General features: G+C 42.9%; 1 protein-coding gene across 2 annotated transcripts in view; it reads left to right on the top strand.

Moving 5' to 3' along the window:
• The first annotated feature begins 1,607 nt into the window (after positions 1 to 1,607).
• The window catches only part of pou2f2a (POU class 2 homeobox 2a), an 85,232-nt gene continuing 65,563 nt past the window's right edge, over positions 1,608 to 21,276 (top strand). For both annotated transcript variants that reach the window (XM_078175859.1, XM_033636274.2), the window contains exon 1: positions 1,608 to 3,271. In XM_078175859.1, the coding sequence (XP_078031985.1) occupies positions 3,172 to 3,271 (100 nt within the window). In that variant the 5' untranslated portion in view covers positions 1,608 to 3,171. The remainder of the gene's footprint in view (positions 3,272 to 21,276) is intronic.

Raw genomic sequence — 21,276 nt, 5'->3', positions numbered from 1 at the left:
GTATTACTAGCAGTAGTAATACATGGTATAGCAGCATTATTAGCACTAACAGGTACTAATAGAGTAGTAATAGTTGTAGTGGAGGCCACATCAGTGGTAGTCACAGTATTAGTACAAGTAAGAATACAGGAAATTACATTGGCAAGGTTAATACCAGATGCAGTAGTAATAGAAATAGAAGTGTTAGAAGTGGTTGTGGTATTACTAAAGGAGAAAGCCATAAGCCAATAAGCCATATATTAAAAAAGTGGTTGTAGTTGTAGTAGAGGCCACAGCAGCAGCAAGGGTCAATGTACCAGTAGTAGTAGTGTAAGTATTAGTTGTACAAACTTATAAAAGTGGTTGTAGTGTCACTAGTAGAGGAGGATTAGTGGTTGTACCAACTGTACAAGCCCCAGTATAGTAGCAGTTTAAATCTTGCAAACTATAATATTTAGTGCAGTGTAAGTAGTCCAAATAGCAGTAATAGTAGCAGCATTAGTGATGACAGAAGTATTTTATCAGTGGCAGGACTGTAGAGACACCATCAGATGCAGTTGTACAGGCAGTAGTGGAAGTATCACTAGCCACAGTATGAGTACTGCAGCAGTGAAGTCAGAGCTCAGGACGCTCCTGATGATGTGTTATCCGGGTAGCAGATAGTTTATATTTGACGTTTCCTTTCTCTCCCTTCATAGACATTAGCATTGGCAAAGAGCCCGAGGCCTTTCTATATATGAGGGCCATAATTGATCGATAACTTATTAACAAGTCAGTCCCACCTCGGAGTGTATACAGAGAGGGAAAGAGAGGGCGAGAGAGACGTGTGCGCGGCTTGGTCGATTTTCTTTTATTGACTGATATTTAGCGTATAGATTTTTCTATTTAAAAAAATCCATGTCGGCGATAATCTTGAGTGTAAATGCACAGCAGCGAGGATTGGGGCGGTGCGTCTGACAGCCGGGTGGAGTATAGACTGTGGAGAGAGGAGAGGAGAGTTGACTGCCGGGAGGCACCTTACCTCGGACACACACACACACACACACACATACACACACACCACGGCAACTCCAACATTCTCACCGAGCCTTAATAGGAAAAACATTCAATTTAGATTCAGCTCAACTGACATTTTACGCACATTTTACGCACGCACGCACGTAGCCTTCCCGAGCCCGAAATAATTACTAATTTAACAGCCATGGCTCTGCAGGCTTTGATTATTCACCTCTGTGCAGGAAAAAAAAAATACATTAGATGAGTGGTGCAGGTGACCTTGCGTCGGCCAGACCCACGTAAATCTATATGAGAGAGGGAGAGAGATCCACCTGCTGAAATATACATCAAAGGTTCCCCCCCTTTTGAATTCATGCCCGCACATTTTGAAGAGGCGATCGATTTTTTAGAGGCCAGCGATGATGTGATTATTGGCTTCATTATAATGAAGTAATCAGAGGATCAATTGGCCGGATCTGTGCTCGTCTTGTACGGGATTGTAGTGATCAGAGAGGGGCGAGAGAGTGATGTGTGTGCTTATTTATAACAAAAAAGTAATTCAACATAAAATAGATCCTTTAATAAAATAAATTTCCCGTATAGTCTTTTAAATTAGTGTTTATAATGTTAACATCAGTGCCAATGTGTAACTTTAATATAAATAAGAAACGTAAATGTGTCAGTAAATGTTAAAAATCTGCGCAAAACATGAATGGACAGAGAAAGTGGGGTCATGTGTATGTTTGTGTATATGTGCATATGTGTGAGTGTGATGGGGTGGAGGGGTTAGGGGAGAAAGGGGGGTAGTGGTAGAGAGGGGAGGGAAGGAAAGCGGGGTAAAAAAAAAGAAGAAAAAAAAGAGGGGGGCTGGGTATCTCTGTCTGTCTCCCGGACGGAGCGCATCGCCGTGCCAGAGTGCGTTCAGGCTGCGCGGTGAAGGACCGAAACCACCGGGGTTCCCAAAATAAACTGAGGGGACGCAGATACGCGCGCACACACACGTAGGATACACACACGGAGAGAAAGGCTGAGGAGAGAGAGAGAGGACGAGAGATACACACCGGCGGATGGCGGAGCAGAGCCAAAGAAAAGACATTACAGCGTAAAATAGAAAAGGGGGGCATCGCTTTCCCCTCCTCTTTTTCTCGCTTCAGTGGAGGAGGAAAGCAGAAGACAGGTGTATTTATTGATATGGATTTATTCATTTATTTATCTATTGATTTTGCTTTAATTAGTGACCCGCGGTAGAGAAAGAGGGAGAAACAGCGAGGGGAGGAGAGGGAGGAGCGAAAGTCAGACAGGAGGTGCCTGCGTAGCCTTACTTTTTTATTTGATTATTCCCATCTTTTAACCAAATAATGCTTTTGCGTTTTATTATCGTGTCGCTTTGTGTGCTTGTGTTCTTCAGCAGACCAGCCAGCTACTAACCAAATCTTTACGAGAACCAAAAAAGAAGCAACTCCAGTGATACACGGACAGTTTTATCCCATTTCTCTGTGCCGAGGAGGATCCGCCGCTTGGATAGTGTTTGTTTGAGACTTTTCATGACAGCGCAGGAGGAGACGTCTATCTTTTCACAAGCTAAACCAAAGCAAAGCCCGCCGAGGAGGAGAGACCGAGACGGAGAGCCACTGCGATCTTTACGCACAGCTGTCTGGACACAATAAATGGAGTCTAATTGTGTCTGCGTTACATCCAATGGAGAGCAGCTGAGAGGGGAGCACCGGCTGCACTAGATTCACACGGGTTAGGGTTAGGGTCCTCTACTGTCCAGTCACCTGCAGCCTGTGTTAGGTAGCCTGTATGGAGAACCGCCGGTAGCTTTACATTTTCTCCCAAAGCTTTCACTGCGCGCCCTGCACATCGCTGCGTGTACGTGTGTGTGTGTGTGCCGGACTACTTGACTCCGAGAAGACACGAGTAACAGGGCTGTAGTATTTATCTGTATCCCACAACCACGCAAATCTATAATAGAGAAATGTGAATCAGCTGAGACGGACTCGATCCACGGAAGAAGAAGAAGAAGCCAAATACTGAGTGTCTTTTTTCCCTCACGAAGCATCTTTACAACCGGCTGTCCACAAACCTGGAAAGCATACGAAGACAGGCCAAAGAACGACGGAAGCACGACGGATAAGAAAAGAAGAAAAGTGAGACTAAAATAAAAAACAACGACCCCCAGGTCGACAGAGGACCATGTTTGTCCCCCTGCCGGTCCCCTTCGTCTTTCAGAGAACAGCGTCCGACTTCAGCGCCTGGAGACTCAAGTCCTCGCTGGCTCCGCGGTCCAGCCCCGGTAAGACTCTTTTCTGCTGGTCCTTCCGTCACCACTGTGCACCTACACAAAGAATAAAACCCAGTTAACAACATTTGCTTCAACTCTTCTCATGTATAACCCCATAGATTTAGTTTGTTTTATATACAGACCATTATATTTCTTATCTCAGTTTCATCTCAGATTTTTTAGGTGTATGCACAAAGATTAAACTACACATACTCTATATTTATTGTACTCAACATACAACTCACAACAAATATATCCATGTGTGAAAGTTAATTTGCAGCTGCAAGACTTGCACCCAAATCTTTGTGTCTTATAGAGTGTAATTTCTTTAAGAAAAGAAATCTGCCAAGGTGCTCAGATTGTTTCATTTGTCTAAAATTCAATCAACTTGTCTCCTCAATAATTACTAATTTTCTTGTCACTTATTATGCTTTGCTTGAAATTGCACAAACAAGTGAAACTGCATTCTAAGTTAAATTATCTAAAGAAAAATTAGAAGACTACAGATCTTTACGCGAAGGTGCATATATATTTTACATCCACTTTCCCCCTGTATCTCTGCTAAAAGAAATAAACAGAGAGTTTAATTAAAATACTTACTTGCACATAATCCAAAAAAATGTAAAAACACACGCAGGATTGGATGCATGAATATCTGGCTCATTAGCATCCATCACAGTCTCACAGAGGCGCCACACTCTTCCCTCATCTTTCCCTCTTTCATTCATGGCACTCCATCCATCTCAACCCTCATCCCATCTGCCTTCTCTCCTCGCTCCTCTCCTCTCCTTCAGTCTCTTCTCGGTCAGGTTAGGATGGAATATTCATGGTCATCTATCGATCAGGAGGTATTGATCTCTGACTGGGGCTCACATTGGGAAAACAGGAGTACAGTCAAGTTGGCTGAGGGAGAAAGTTTGGCTTCACTGGAGGTGACGTGAGCAGAAAAAAGGGACATTTTTGAGATGATTGAACTTCAATTCAAAATTAATTATGTGTTTGTCACCAAAAACAAGCATCCTTTATAGAAGTAATATTCCTATAATTGGCCTCACTAAAGGGACTTGCAGTGAGTTTGTCAATCAATAGTTACTCACTTTAACTGCCTTATCATGCCTTAATGCTGTGCTTTAATGCCCTATGATCTCTCCTATATTGCTTTAGTGACTTGCAGTGTGATCAATAAGGGCAGCGCTCTTTATGGTATTTTTTCATCTCACTATAATGCTCCTAATATTCCTAATGTGCTGTATCTGTGATATTTGCTCATCATAGTGAACTCATAATCAAGTTCCCGCAGTAAAAGCTTTATGAAACATAAAAATGAGTACAAAACCGAAATGAGTTTAAGAAAAGCAGAAGTGTTCTTCTGTCAATATATTAGATTTTTTTTGTTCAACTCGACAGGTTAGAGGTCACCCAGCTTTAGTTTTTCTTTCCACCTGTGGGACTTTTAAAACTTAGTAGTGTGACTTGTTGGTCGCTGTTTGAACACAAACCATTATGCGTGTACTGAAGTGTGTCTACATGTTTAAGTGCTCAGAGGGTGACAGTGGCAGTGGCTCCCTTCTGTCCCCCATCCCCACCGCCTTAATCCACCAGGGCGGAAATTTCAAATGACAGATGAGGGGTAGGTGTGTATGCTGAGCCGTGCCGAGCCGTGCAGGGGTAATTCAGGCTATCACCTTAAGTAGGTGTCAGGAGGAGAAAAACGGTTGAGGTTTTAATGAGAGCTGCTCCTGGCGGCTTTGACAGGTGACATATAACTGCTGGCCTCTGTTTTTTTTGGGGGGGGGGGGGGGGGGGGGGGGTCAATTTCTCTGTTGGTCCTTTAAGAAATTAAAGTGGACGACATGATGAGAGAACAAGAAGAAGAGGTGGAGGCTGGGTCAGAGGGGGTGAATGAATGATTAGATGAATAACAGAATGAGTGAGCACATAAATGAATAATAGATGAAGGAGAAGGTGAAAGTTGGCGAATTAACAGGTGAAAGAATCAGTGAATTGAACTGATGAAAGCAGCGAAAGAAGCAGCGACTGAGTGAGAGGATTAATAAACACAATGAAGAGATGAAACGCTGAAAGGATCAATCATGTGATGCGCAGCGTACAGTCCAAAGAATGAATAATGACTGAATATGTGAAGGAATAAATGAGGGAGTAAATTATTTAAGAAATGTGTAGAAAAGATAACTGTGTGAGTGAGGTTGTCTTTTGTCATGTGAGGAAATGAAAGGGTCACAGTGCCTGTACATGCTGCTTTTATATTTAAACATGTTGGTGTGATAAGCAGCCAATACACATGAGAGAAATAAACTTCGTAGGAGAGCAAAGGCCAACACTCATCCCTCATTTCCCCCTCTGTTTTTTCCTTCTCTTTTCTCCCTCTTTCATCCTTAATCTCTGGAGAGAAAGAAACTCAGAACCCCCTGTTTCTCATTCTCTCTCTCATTTCTGTGAAGTATTCACTTGACACGAAAGCCTTTTCAGTAAAATGCAAACTCTCCTCTCTTCCTCTCTCCCTCTCTCGTTCCCTATGGACAGGGAGGTTGTTGAATTGGATTTGCCTGGTGTGGTTTGGCCGGGCCCCATAAGCCACTTTAGCTAAGTCTGTTACCCACAATTCTCTGTCTCTCTCTGATCTGCGCCTTTGACCAAGGTGTGCATGTGTGCATCTGTACGATTGCCTGCACCTGTAGGTGTGTATGTGTGTGTGTGCGCGCAGATATCTGGGTGTGTTTGCGTTTGTGTGAGCAAAGACGGGGGTGTCAAAAGTCTGAGATGAGGTGAGTGAGGTTCAGTGGAGAAGGAGGGAGAGAGAGGTCCTAAACAGCAGACGCTAGCAGACAGTGGTTCTACAGTGGATCTAAAGTGAGGGCTTATGGGTTTTTTGTCAGCTCGACTCTTTAACACTACAGTGTTGAGACTGCTGGCCTCAGCTCAGCTGGGCCTAAGACACGTCACCACACTGAAACACTTTAAAACAGTCACTGGATTGAATTTGTTATCGGAGAGTTAAGATGATGTCTTTGCACGCTTTATTTTTCCATTTAATGGCCCAGTGATGTATTGTCGTAAATAAATTGTTCACTTGATGACTGTGAACTGTCTCAGACTGTCACCTGCCATTAAGTCAATGGGTTGGGTCAAAAGAAGTCCATTCAGTCTTAGTTGTTGTGTTTTAATGTCCCTCAGAAGTCTAAATGCTGTTTTACAAGCTCCCACTACTAATGGAAATGTTTGACTGTGTATATGTGAAATGGAAAAGTTTAAGGATGATGAATGTTTACAGAAATTTAAGTTAAATTTTAATATAAAAAAGGAAGTTGACACTTGTTCACTCTGGGCTCGCCAATATATCAGTCTTATATTGATATCGTTACATGAAACCATATATGGTCTTCGATTTTGGATATCATATCTTTGCTGGTCTCCTGGCTGCATTACATTACAATGTTGTCATTTTCTCACCTTTTCTCAACTGTTTTAATTGTTCTATGATTTGCCTTTATGCGCTTAGTCATTGTAACCACATCACATCTCATTGTGTAAATATTTTATGTAAGCACCAATAGTCAACCCTACAATATTGTTGCAGTTTCCCCATATTGCCCAGCCCTAGTTCACTCTGAAATTCACTATAATTAAACCACCTGACAGTGCTGCTATGAGACTGCAAACATAATTACAGTCAATGGATCCTTAAGTTAATAAGTACACAGAACAACCATGAGGTTTTTGTGGTTGTGGTTGAGTAAAAACATCACAGGGTTCCGGTAGATCCTTAAAAGGTCTTAAAAGGCATTAAATTCATTAATCTAAAAATAAGATTGGTATTAAAATGTCTTAAAAAGTCTTAAAAATGTTACAGCAATGGGCATAGGATTTAATGAATCATTTGTTTCTAGTGTTGCATTGTAAAATCTCAAAAAATTGGTTACATCTATTATTTTTTAAATAAATTGCCAAATGCCACGTGCATGAACATCAAGCAGATCGGGATTGTGGAACAAACAACACTCATATTTTGTCTCTGGCCTAGATGCTCAGAACACAGAACAGAGGATCCACTGTCTGCTAGCTAGCTGTCACTGTAGCCTGGACAGCACGAGGAAGCGCAAATTCAACAGAAATGGAGTATTTATTTGAGATTTTGCAGCATGGTTGATACTTCTACAGGGCAATGCGTGTTAGGCTTGGTATACTTCGTGCAAAAAGCCTTTCAGACTCGGCACAATGGGAATCAAGGCAGTGGAATCCCACATGCAGAGTGACAAACACAAAATCGCCCCAAAAATCTTGCCAACACCTGGTATTTTCCAGTTCTGCTCTACCCCCGTCTCCACCACAAGACAAAAATGCCATGTCTGACGTGATAAACAATGTAGCCAAATCATCCCTAACCTTAAGTAATTGATGTCAGTTCATGTGTTTGTTTTTTTAATAAGTTATTGTAAAATTGATCTTAAAATTCATTCCAACTGGCATTAAAAAGTCTTTAATCTAACATGCTTTTAGCTGTAGGAAACACGCCATCATACCTTCTGAATCAAAAGTCATGCATTGTATGCATTGCATTTTTGAGACCAATTGTAACTGGACACATTTTCCAAGTTATTTTTCAAGCCATGCTGTATATGTGTTGATTCTTGTAACATTTACTTTTAATTCATGTTGAAAATTCAAGCTTTTGAGATTCACTGGTTAATGCAGCATAACTGTCACAAAGAAGACTTCACTGTGATCAGTTTGGAGGTTTTAATTTCTCACCATGTGTAGAGTTTCTGTACTTAACAAGAGTGAACATAAAGAGCCAACTGGGCAGGGATGAGAATGAACCCTGACATCTCATCCTCTGTTGATGCTTGTCATAGACCAGCAGGAAGAAAAAAGGAAGGAGAGGAGAGACCACATCCTTTGTCCAGAAGCCCCTCATTGAATTCTTTCTTGTTTGCTGGTCATTAATAGACTTATGCTGTGCAACTACACAGATTAAGTGCTGAAGAGCAGAGACTGATGCTCTTCAGTTTGTACTGAGCATCAGATCTTTGCCACAAAGGCTCAAAAGGCTTCTCTTTTGTGCAGCTCAGAGATCTGACCAGACAGTCTCCTCTGCTGCGTGGTTTTCAGAGGGCAGGCAGGGCGGTGAGGGACCTGTAGCTGCCGCTGCTCTGTCCCTGCTCTGCACCACAACAAAGGAAATCTAAATGCTCTTTTATTTTATGTACACTGCTGTAAAAATCCTCCAGGGCCACTGTGGCCCATATAAAACTGAGAGCTGTCAAATTCTCAGAGAGAAGGCACGTGTCTGGATTGAGAGGGATGGTTTATTTATGTTGGCTACTCTGAGAGGCTTCTCATCTGAGCTGTAGTTATTCAGCACAGTGTTGGTTTTATTCTCTGCCTCAACCTGCAAGTTTACACCTTTACACTGTAGTAAACCATTTGAGTGCAGTGATGAGAAGTCATGATACACAAACAAAAATATTTTTGTGCCGGTGGTATTAAAAATACAACAAAGAAAACAAAACAAAAATACGAATTTTAGAATTGTTAAATCCAAATAACCACAGCAACGACGTCTAGGAAGATGCTGAAATAATAATAAGTGACAATAGTGTGTTCTATTCTATACTATTCTATTGTTTAATATCTGTGCAGAAAAACTTTTATTTCAGAGTTCAAAGCACAGCCCTCCTGCCCACACACACACACACACACACACACACACACACACACACACATACACACACAGACAAAGTGCTCCGTGCTGCTCGATAACTACCTTCTCTCCCACCCTGGTTCTTCACCTCGCGGTGCCCAGGAGGGGGTTGTGTTGTCTGGGCCACACCAAACTGGGCCTGAGCAAAGGCCCCTGTGCCTGGATTAATTGGCTGTGTGTGTTTGTGTATGAGCTTATGTGTAAGAGTGTGTATTTGCAAGTACTTGTGTTTGTGCGAGAAAGGAAAGAGAATTTGTTCAGGTTGGAGCACTATCTTTTTATGCGTCTGTGCATGTGTAGAGATATACGGTGTGTGTCTCTGACTGTGTCGTAAAGTATGTGTGACAGGCGTGTATATGAGCAGGAATTTGTACAGTTGTATATACTGTATATCTGCAGCTGTCTGCAAGTGAAAAGTGTGTGGTTCATTAAGATGCATTTGGGCTTAGTTGCTTAAGTGTGTGTATGTGTGTGTGTGTGTGTGTGTGTGTGTGTGTGTATGAAGCTACTGGCTGTGTGTGTGAGCAGACAGACAGGTAGATGATTCAATAATTGCACGCTGAGGTCAGTTATGGATCTGTCCGGCATGTGTGGTTTATCTGGAAACCGCAAGCTCATAGCTGCCCATTGTGTGAGTGGTTTTAACCTTCCACTGCTATTGATTAGCCAGCATTGACTACTCTCCCGCCACCCTGTTTGTGTGTGTATGTGTGTGTGCGTTTGTGGACTGCTGACATGTGTGCATGTGAATTTGTGGTTCTAACCTGAGTGTATGTGTGTGAGGGTGCACCGGGTGTGTGTGGTGACATGAACGATTGCCGTGAATGTGTAGGAATGCGAGAAAGTGTGTGCATGTGAGGACACCTGCTTCTGTGTGTGCGTGTGTATGGATCAGATTTTAAAAGGGGCAGCATCGTTGGTGAGTCCCGGTGCTAACGTGATTGCGAATGACAAAGCGTCCAGGCGGGTTTGTTAGCTCCATAATGGGGAATCAATAGACACAACACAGATGTCAATACAACATGCTTTATTGCGTTAAGCTGCCTCACCCCCACCCAGGGCTCTGCACACACACACACACACACACACACACACACACACACACACACGCACACACACACACTCTATCTGAGGATGTATCTGCGCTAGAGTTGCTGTCAAAAACACATGCATGCAGATGTTAAAGTATTTACAAGTTCACGTACATATATAAACATGCACACTAACTGGCATCACTGTCAAACCAGTTTGCACACAATTTAATCTTCCCACACACATGCATATACTTTTTGGACGCCTAAATTATGTATTTATGTACGTCACCTGCACACATTTTCATACAGTTTGTGCCGTAGAGTCACTGAAAAACGTTAGTGTTACTTCATGTGAATTATACTTTGTGCGGTTGCGGCTCAGGAGGTAGAGCGGGTCACAGAAGATGAGCACTTCGATCCCTGGCTCCGCCAGTCTGCGTGTTAAGGTGTCCTTGGGCACGATACTGAACCCCAAATTGCTCCTGATGTCTGTGAGTGCATGTGAGTGTTTAAGCTGATGAGGAGTTGGCATCTTGTATGGTAGCCTTGACAATCATTTGTGAGTGTGGCATGTGGTGTAAAAGCGTTTTGAGTGGTTGGAAGAGTAGAAAGGCACTATACAAGTACAGGTCCATTTATCATTTACTTACACATCAAGTCAGATCAAACAGGTTGTCAGTGAGATTTTTAGGAACATTTTTGTTTGTGTCTTGAGTAGACTGTGTAAAATAATATAAGTAGCTACCGTGACGTCACCCATTGGTTTACAGATTCCCGTTTTAAAGCCTTAAGTTGGACAGCCAGAATTAATTAAATTTGGACCAGAGGATGGAGTTGTGGAGGAGTGAGCAGTGGTTCTGACTGACAACCCGAGGTGAGGCTGAGATCGTGAACAACAATCAGTGTCTGGCACGATAATCCATCGTATCATCATGTGTAGTGTGTCATGGTAGACGACAAGCGATGCCACGTTTGGGATGCCTCACGACATGCAGGAAGTCTTGCATGTTTGATTTTCTTTTTGGCTTCCACGACTTCTCCCGTCACAGCCGTCACTTTGACCAGTAGAAGCACAGAGCGACTGCTAAGCCAGCCTCAAGTGGCCATTCAAAAAACTGCAGTTTTGGCACTTGCGCATTGGCTTCACTTGTCAGTCCTGGGGTTTATTGCTCGCCGTCTTGACAGTATGTGCTCTGGTGTTCCTTGACTACGTTTCCCAGAGTTCATTTTTGAGAAACATCATGATTAGTACTGACTACATCTTTTTACATTAGAAGTTTAAGTTTACTCTGTGTTTATTGAACTAGTGGCGTTAACACAGTACCAGCAGATATTTCCTTCCAAACGCCTTGTAATTTAAATGCAAGTGTACATAACTTAATGCACAGTTACTATCAAAACACAGGAGCAAAATAGTCATGTATTATATCCGCCTCCATACGTGTACATGCACTGTACATTACCTTCACACATGCCTGTGAATGCCGCAGGGAACACACACACATGCAGACATTTTGTCTTTGTTACACATAGATGATAAAAGTCATTTCCCACCATGGACACTACCTGCTGTGCGGATATGAAATAAAGATCCTTGCCACAGCCAAATATGGTCACCTGAACTCTGCCTCCCCTCTGCTGCTGTCCGTATGTCGGTCCATCCAACCAGCTCAAACTGTCATTGTTACCGTGGAAACATTCATAGGCCATTAGACACACATATAGAAGGAAAGGAATCTAGGTAAACACTGTCCTCCTCCTCCACACACACACACATGAACACACACATTCACCTTCCATTGGACAGTCATCTTTGTCTTCTGCTCTTGATGGTCACAAAGACCATTAAGGGCTAAATTGGCTGTACTCAGGCTATATTTGACTTCCCTGTGTGTCTCGCTCTCTTTGGGCTTGTAATCGCCAATCATATGTGAGTGTGTGTTGATGTGTGTTTGCAGCCATTTGTGAGCACATTTCCTGTATTTCTGTGCGTGTAAACATGAGCACCAGTATACTTACTGAGTACTTATTTCTGCTGCATGTGTGTGAAAATTGGTGTTTCCCTGATGGCTCATCTTAGTATTTGTGTGTGTGTGTGTGTGTGTGTGTGTGTGTGTGTGTATATATATACAGGCCAGTGTCCATTTTACACCCCTGCTAAATAATGAATCCTGGGCACAGCAGGGGACCTTTTTTGGTTTAACACCAATGCGCACCCCTAATCGAATGCACTCAGTGTGTGCTCCCCCTTTGTCCGACAAGGTGTCTGTCGATAGGCTTTCTCCTCGGTGCACATAAATGCCATAAAGAAGCCTGTGCCTATTCATTCGTCTTATAGCTCACATTCCTTCTCTTCACGGTCCTCTCCATCCCTCTTTTCACTCCCTCCATCACTATAATTCCCTGCCTTGGGCTGGCGTGCCAACGGGGGTGTTGGGCCGGAAGACGGTAAGGTAGAAAGAAAAGAGAGCGAGATAGCAAGAGAAAGGCCTGAAGGCTGTTCAACTGATTAGCGGCTGGTCTGAGGTCAGGGCTGCTGGTCACCTTCTAATTAAGCAGAATGATTAGGTTTCACACCGTATATGAGTCAGAGGTGTGTTTGTGTGTGTGTCTGTGTCTGTATAGGTTGGAACATGTAGGTGTTTCTTTTCTTTGCTCGTTTTAGCACCTTATCATCATGTAAACTGTATGTGTTTAGTGACTGTGAAAAGGTTTTCCATTATAGCTAAAACAAGGGATTACCACACCTTTGAATCACTTATGAAATACCTTAAAAGCTTTAACGCCAGATAGAAAATTTTAGAGACCAAAAGCAGTGGAGAGGTCACTGCTCAAACACTTGAATTTCCAGGTAAATTGGTTTCTTGACTGCACTCACCCTCAGGATTAAAAGTTTAACTCACTAAGTTTTATCGTTATGGCTAAAAAAAATTATAATCATCTTATTCTCTTAATCTCAGATACAGATCACATCCAATATGTGATCTGTATGTCTGGGCCAAAACCTGTGTCCACCAGCTTCCATGAACATCTGTATGGCTTTTAAAACATTCAACTGCTGGGAAGACAAAGCAACTAACTGACTAATGAATAAAACATACAGTACAGGCCAAAAGTTTGGACACACCTTCTCATTCAATGTGTTTTCTTTATTTTCATGACTATTTACATTGTAGATTCTCACTGAAGGCATCAAAACTATGAATGAACACATGTGGAGTTATGTACTTAACAAAAAAAGGTGAAATAACTGAAAACATGGTTTATATTCTAGTTTCTTCAAAATAGCCACCCTTTGCTCTGATTACTGCTTTGCACACTCTTGGCATTCTCTCCATGAGCTTCAAGAGGTAGTCACCTGAAATGGTTTTCCAACAGTCTTGAAGGAGTTCCCAGAGGTGTTTAGCACTTGTTGGCCCCTTTGCCTTCACTCTGCGGTCCAGCTCACCCCAAACCATCTCGATTGGGTTCAGGTCCGGTGACTGTGGAGGCCAGGTCATCTGCCGCAGCACTCCATCACTCTCCTTCTTGGTCAAATAGCCCTTACACAGCCTGGAGGTGTGTTTGGGGTCATTGTCCTGTTGAAAAATAAATGATCGTCCAACTAAACGCAAACTGGATGGGATGGCATGTCGCTGCAGGATGCTGTGGTAGCCATGCTGGTTCAGTGTGCCTTCAATTTTGAATAAATCCCCAACAGTGTCACCAGCAAAACACCCCCACACCATCACACCTCCTCCTCCATGCTTCACAGTGGGAACCAGGCATGTGGAATCCATCCGTTCACCTTTTCTGCGTCTCACAAAGACACGGCGGTTGGAACCAAAGATCTCAAATTTGGACTCATCAGACCAAAGCACAGATTTCCACTGGTCTAATGTCCATTCCTTGTGTTTCTTGGCCCAAACAAATCTCTTCTGCTTGTTGCCTCTCCTTAGCAGTGGTTTCCTAGCAGCTATTTGACCATGAAGGCCTGATTGGCGCAGTCTCCTCTTAACAGTTGTTCTAGAGATGGGTCTGCTGCTAGAACTCTGTGTGGCATTCATCTGGTCTCTGATCTGAGCTGCTGTTAACTTGCCATTTCTGAGGCTGGTGACTCGGATGAACTTATCCTCAGAAGCAGAGGTGACTCTTGGTCTTCCTTTCCTGGGTCGGTCCTCATGTGTGCCAGTTTCGTTGTAGCGCTTGATGGTTTTTGCGACTCCACTTGGGGACACATTTAAAGTTTTTGCAATTTTCCGGACTGACTGACCTTCATTTCTTAAAGTAATGATGGCCACTCGTTTTCTTTAGTTAGCTGATTGGTTCTTGCCATATTATGAATTTTAACAGTTGTCCAATAGGGCTGTCGGCTGTGTATTAACCTGACTTCTGCACAACACAACTGATGGTCCCAACCCCATTGATAAAGCAAGAAATTCCACTAATTAACCCTGATAAGGCACACCTGTGAAGTGGAAACCATTTCAGGTGACTACCTCTTGAAGCTCATGGAGAGAATGCCAAGAGTGTGCAAAGCAGTAATCAGAGCAAAGGGTGGCTATTTTGAAGAAACTAGAATATAAACCATGTTTTCAGTTATTTCACCTTTTTTTGTTAAGTACATAACTCCACATGTGTTCATTCATAGTTTTGATGCCTTCAGTGAGAATCTACAATGTAAATAGTCATGAAAATAAAGAAAACGCATTGAATGAGAAGGTGTGTCCAAACTTTTGGCCTGTACTGTATCTGTGGGCCAACTACATGCTTGTATTAAAACAAAATTTCTCCTGTGCTAAATTTGTTAAGATGTAGACAAGCACTGGATATTCTTGTGAGTCACTTTTCCAATAGTTCAAAATTTCAGAGCACTCAAACATTGCTTTATAGTTAACATAATGAACACAAGTCTATATTTCAGATGATGAAGAGATGATGCATGAGATGATATGAGAATTTTATGGTTATACTGATCAGTTGTCACAATATTATCCCAATAATCATCAAGCTATGCTTTAAACTCATAAAATAGCATTAAAACATATTGGAATTACTTTACCTTACACGAGTAAGAAAGAAACAGATGTTTTTATTGCATCACAGAGAGGACATTTATCCTTTTTAGTAAACATCCTTTTTGTGAGTGTTTTTTATCCGATCTGCAAAAAAATGTGTATCGTACCATCCCTACTTATGAGACATCTTTCCAGTGGTCAAAATTTTCGAAGTGCTTTACTTAAAATCAGAAACCATTGCTCTCTAGGTTAGTCACAATAATTATGCTATCAACTTTTCGTTTTGATCATTTTGTGATTGTAACATGAGATTGTCATTAACATTTTAGCCAACATGATGCCACAACAAACAGCAGGGTTTACCCTACCATAGTAAGACTAGGGCGCAATGTTTCTCCCTTTTTTTTTTCTCTTTCCCGCCTACTTGCGCGAGTTAGAAGAAATTTTAAAAACAACACCTCAGAGACCACACAGTGTAGCCTGCAGCTGCACAGTGTAACCTGCAGCTGCACATTTTGAGTTCAAGTTACAGCGTTCTGAAAGGTGTTAGCTTGTCAACCCCTGGCAATGAGCTAAAAAGTCTGTTGTTTGGAGTTTTACCCTTCAACAACTTAATCCTCCACTTTGTAAATACACCAGTAAACTGCCTTGCTCCTAGGTTGTCCATTCCCGTTAGCTGACTTCAGCACAGCGGACAGTATTTTAGGCCACTCCTATAAAGGTACTGTAATTTTATATATACTGCTTTGTATATATTAACAGGTGTTACTTACTTTTTAAAAATTAAATATTAATATTAAATGTTAAATATTTTTTTCATGTTCCAATGTCTAAATTTCTAAATATTAACAGTAACAGTTCATTGCTCTTTAAAAGGGTGTACTTGCATTATTACGTTACTATATTATCATTATATCAGTGGCACAAAATGGTCTCAAAATGACAGTAATTTTGTTTGTTGCAGTAATTCGTGGGACAATATATTGTCCAACAAAGGCAGTTCTTCTTTAAGTAACATAAAAACATATTAATGTGCTGCTCTGTGGGTGTATAGAAGGCTGTATTGTGGTTCTGAGCATGTGTGATCTCCAGCAGGTGTGTGTGCTTACAGTATCTGTTAGCTAATGCCCATTACTGCCTGCTGCTGGTGTGTGTTGTACAGAAGTGCTGGTCCTTTGTGCCAACCTGAGGGCAGTGATCTTATTCCCCTGCTTGCATGAATAGAGAGAACAGGGCTTAGGGAAAGGCTCCTGTCCTCCTTCACAGGTCTCTGACATAATGAAGCCAGTGTGTGATCTCACGCAAAACCTTTCTGTGGAAGTGTGAATAAGCGCGTCTTGATGCACACGTCTGCTGTCTCAAAGCTTTTTTATAGAGATTAAAATGACAAGGCCGCGGATAAGCAGAACAGTGTGTGTTTGTGCGGGTGTGTATTCCTGTGTCTGAGTACACTCTCCTTCTCTGAGTGTTTGCATGTTTATGTGTGCCACTGTAATGTAATCTCGCCGTTTGCAGCGCCGCAGGGACGTTTTATGCCCGCCAACATAGTTTGTATCGAATAAACCACACACAGAGAGCGAACGCGTGTCCTTTGTGCGGCCCTTTTGCATGTCTGCAACTGTGTGTGTGTTCCTAAGCAATATGAATCCCTGCAGCCAACAATGCGTTTCTTCCCGCTGCTGATACATTTAGCTAATAAAGTCGGATGACAAAAGTGGGGTTAGGTAGATTGGTTTCCACCTCTTTTGTTTCCTCTCTCCACCCATCCATCCTCTTGGCTGGTGGTCAGTGCTGTTTTGGGGGGAAGAGAGGAGATTTAGACCCCCCAATTTAATTTAGCGGACAGGAGTTATGGTAATGAACGTGCAGGAGAGAAAGGGGGTGTGTGAGGAGAGGGGAGGATGGATAGGGAGGAGGGGTCGGGTTCCCCATTTACCTCAGGAACACCACGTCCTTCCTCCCCCTGACCCCTCCTTCTCTTCAGCTTGTCTTATTGAGGGGCCAGCGGTGACTGTGAAGGGTTTTTAGTGAAAAACGTAATATCATGCAGGATGAGGGGGGGGGGCTGTATGTATGCACAGAGACAGAAGTAAAGTGACAACAATAGAGGATGGAGAGAGAAAGGAGGGGCTGGACAGGCACCGGGTCCGGCCCTTTTTAATAAATCTGAGTGCTCTGGTTAGTGCTTCAATCTGCTGTACTCAACTAACCCCCTACCCACATTACACACAAACACACACACATGCACACACTTTCAAATACATACATGCACTTACTCTCTGTGACTCATTTTCACCCACATATGCTGTCGCCAGACTACCAGCTCAAGGGCTTTTAGAAGGTGTTTTTCGGCAGACGGTACAGCTGATGCTGCTCCTAATTGTCCGGTCCACCAGATGTGGGCAGAAAAGTATGAAAAACAATGTTTGGTGTTTTAATAATAATTTGGATTTCTTTTCCCCTTTTTTAATCTTTTGAACTTTTGCTTTGTTGACAGTCCTCTTCAACTGCCTCCACTGTCAACACCCAGCAGAACAGTAAAAAGTGGTGCTGTAGTTGTGCAATTTCAACAAGCATAAAAACAGACTAAGAGCAATGCTAGACAGTGAGCTATTCCCTAGAAGTACTTGGATGGGCTGTATCTACTGCACCTAATGCACGCAATGAATCCAGTTTGAGTGCCTGGTGTGTTAAAGCAAAAAAAAAGTTCCACGCAAACGCACTGGAAAAAAAAAACAGCTGCCGGCGATGTACCTTGCATTTCTGGGTCTGTTTTGTTGTTTGAAGGTGTAATTTTCTTATTCGTCACAGATAACCGGCCGAGTACAGATGGCATGGTGTCACGTTGAGACATCTTCAGCAGCTACAGTGGAGTCTAATAGCAGAAAATCTTTCACCTGTCTAAAACATCAACAGTAAAAACATCGGGTTTTGGTGTCAGACGCTCACATGGAAAGAGCAAGGGCCTCTTTGTGGACCCATCATTTTGTAGCAATGTGTAACAATCAGACAGAGTGAAACCACTGCAGAGTCCTCAGTTAGACATGGTGGGTCTTTCTGCATAAGCCAAGAAACCACTGAGATGCTGAATGACTGTTAGAATGTCCAATCAAGACGTCCTGTTATAGTTCCAAAATAAAAGTTGTGTAGACATCCATTACTTTCTTGTCAGATGGATGTTTTCCCTGAGCATCTTAGGAATGTCGAATTACATTGTAAACATGACCAAATAATAAACTAATGTTGACCCATAGAGATCCATCTGTCTGTCTATCTACATGGACTTTGTCGCTCTTGACATCACCTGACTTTCTGGCAGAAAGCCTTGAAAGGTGCTTCTTTCATGTTGGATCAAAGACAGCTTAGATAAAGATTATAGATAAATGGCATAAAAGTATGTTTAAATCAATTATTTTGGATTAATTAAAGGAACGGTGTGTATCAGGGGCATCTTGCAGATTGCACTTTCACATGTTTCACGATGTTGTCATCGCAGAGGGATTGCTTGCCACAGTGACTGGCTAGTTAATGGCCTTATCTAGAGCCAGTGTTTGGTTTGTCCGTTCTGGGCTACTGTAGAAACATGGTGGTGCAACATGGCAATCTCCGTAGACGAGGACCCGCTCCCTGTGTAGGTAACAGCTCATTTAAGGATTATGAAACACAACGATTCTTATTTTCAGGTGATTATATACTATATAAAACACACTTATTAGATTGTATTCTGTTTCGGCCAGTATATCCCCCTAAAGCCTACACACTGGACCTTTAAACAGCTAAACTGCCTCTGAACTAGAGAACTTAACTTTTAAACTGTAGACATATTTAGAAATGTTGTGAAGAAAGGAAAAAGCAGATGAATCAATACAAATTGTCAAAATGTATAGGAATGAAAGATATATCTAAAACAACCCCCGTTGAAAAGCACATTTCTGATTAGGTTTTAGGACATATTTGAGGCTTCACACTCAGGTCTATTATCAAATGCTGTTTTTTTTTTTTTTTTTTCCCAGCCGCTCTACATGATTTAAAGTACTTTAGGCGTGCTGTGAAGTTGCGACGTATCCCTCCTCAGATGCACAGAGGCCAGACGTACTCACGAGCAGTTTTGAACACATAATCGTCTTCACACTCTGCAGCTCCAATCTCTCCCACATACAGTACACACACATTTACTACATCAGATAAAGGAGCGAAAAAACTCTTTTTTTCTTTACCCTTTTTTCTCTCCTCCCAGCTCTCCTGCTTATCACTGCCCCCCTCCTCTCTTTTTATCCTCTTTTATTATCCTCTGCTTTTTTTTCCTTCAGCAGAGGAGTGCTCAGTCCAGAAATGAAATTAATCTGTTGTACTACACCCCTCCCTCCTTCCTCACTCCTCCTCCTCCTCTTCTCCTTCCTCCTCCTCCTTGCTCCCCCTCCTCCTCCCGCATCTCAATCTCATTCTCTCTTTGCTCTGTGGGGAGGATTGGACTCGTCACTTTAACCTCTTCATATTGGATATGAATCTGTTAGCCCGCCTGCCCCTCTCTCTAACACTCCCCACCTCAATCTACATAGTTCACACACACACACACACACACACACACACACACACACACACACACAGGGAAGTCAATTTACACAAACAGACACACAAAGGCACTGTCACACTTATTTACGCACATGCACGGACACCAAGCTCACGCACTCTTCATTCCACACAGGTATCTAAACAAATCTTTCGACAAATCCCAATCCTCACACACACACACACACACACACACACACTCACACACACATGTTGACATCTCTGACAAACCGTCCTCCGGCAGGTTTCTCCCGGTGCTTCAATCAAAGCCATTGATATGAATCTGGGCTGTTTTCTCCATGCTGCCAGCAGCAGCAATATACCAGCTGTACTTTTTAGCAGCTACACATCTTTCATCAGGGTCTGTGCCTGGAAAATAGCTGTTTACAGCCGCCCCCACCCCCCTTTTATTCCTGCCACTTCTACATAGAGACGGGCGATATTGCCGGATTTTAGCTTTGGCCTTGGCTGAACCACCCTGCCTTATTAGTGGGGATATCGAATGAATGAGAGAGGCTTCATACTTCATATGAAAAAGGGAGGCAGGGAGATGCAGGGAGGGGAGGGAGGCAGAAATGGGGGATGAGGGAGAGAAATGTGGGGAGTGAGCGAGGTTCTCCTTAATGGTTTCCCCTAGGGGTTTTAGCGGCCGTGCGAGCTGGTGCAGCCACATACAGTCATAGCAGCAAAATGGGACAGGTGAAGATCCTCTCCCTCCTCCTCCTCTCTAAAGAGTGGTATGAATATGGTAAATCCGCTGTCCGCTTGGCGGCATGATTCTCTCCCAGAAAATGGCCCAGTGTCTGCGTCCCTCGGGGGTATAAGCTAAGGAGATTCTGCATTTAGGCCCAGCACTCACTCCCTTTCTGCTCTCTGGGGGTTTGAAAGGGCCCCGGCCTGCCCCAATCCTCCTATCTATCTCACCACCGCAGCAGCAGCAGTGATAGCACACAACACAGCAGCTTAGCTTAAACATGGTGGCTGGAGCTACACAGCTATCGCTATCTGGATGCATGGCTTTTACACCCTCACACACACACACACACACATGCAGAGCCTCCATCCATGTCAGTGTCTCGCTGACTGAGTGAGGTACATTTAGCTAGTGTTCGCCTGAGGCAGTGAGGGATCACCGATGACCATCGTCATGTTCTGGTACACACTCACACATACGCGCACACACACAGGGTTGTTTTCTGCTACCAGCTCTGCAGCTCCAGTCTTGTAGGGTTCAGAGAACATGGTTGGATGGCAGCTCACTCAGACAGTCTGTCAGTCATCCATTACTGGAGAAGACAAAGCATTCAGTTTATTTGCACCTAGCTGGCCTCCATAGCAGAGCTGGGAAATACTGACACAATCAGACAGCAAATATTTCTGACTCAGTACTTCAGTGACTCAATCATTATTTGTTTATTGGCTTGTTAACACAGTATTTAAAGATATACTTTACAGGATTTTCCTTAAACATACAATGGAAAGACTCATACAGAAGTAATCGCTCTGAATCATCACTTATGTCCCACTAGAAGTGTGTTGCAGTGTAATTTTCTGCAGAGACCTTCTGCCTGTATTTTTAAAAAATTTTTCGCATTCTCTCCGGACGTTTGTGGGCGTGTACCCCCACAGTGCTCGGGTGAGGTCAGGGCTTTATGAAAAGGTAGCGACCAGCTGCCAGACTGTAGACAGCAGGCA

This window comes from Epinephelus lanceolatus, chromosome 16 (genome assembly GCF_041903045.1).
Source record: "Epinephelus lanceolatus isolate andai-2023 chromosome 16, ASM4190304v1, whole genome shotgun sequence".
Lineage (NCBI taxonomy): Eukaryota > Metazoa > Chordata > Actinopteri > Perciformes > Serranidae > Epinephelus > Epinephelus lanceolatus.
This window is presented reverse-complemented; position numbering and strand designations above follow the sequence as displayed.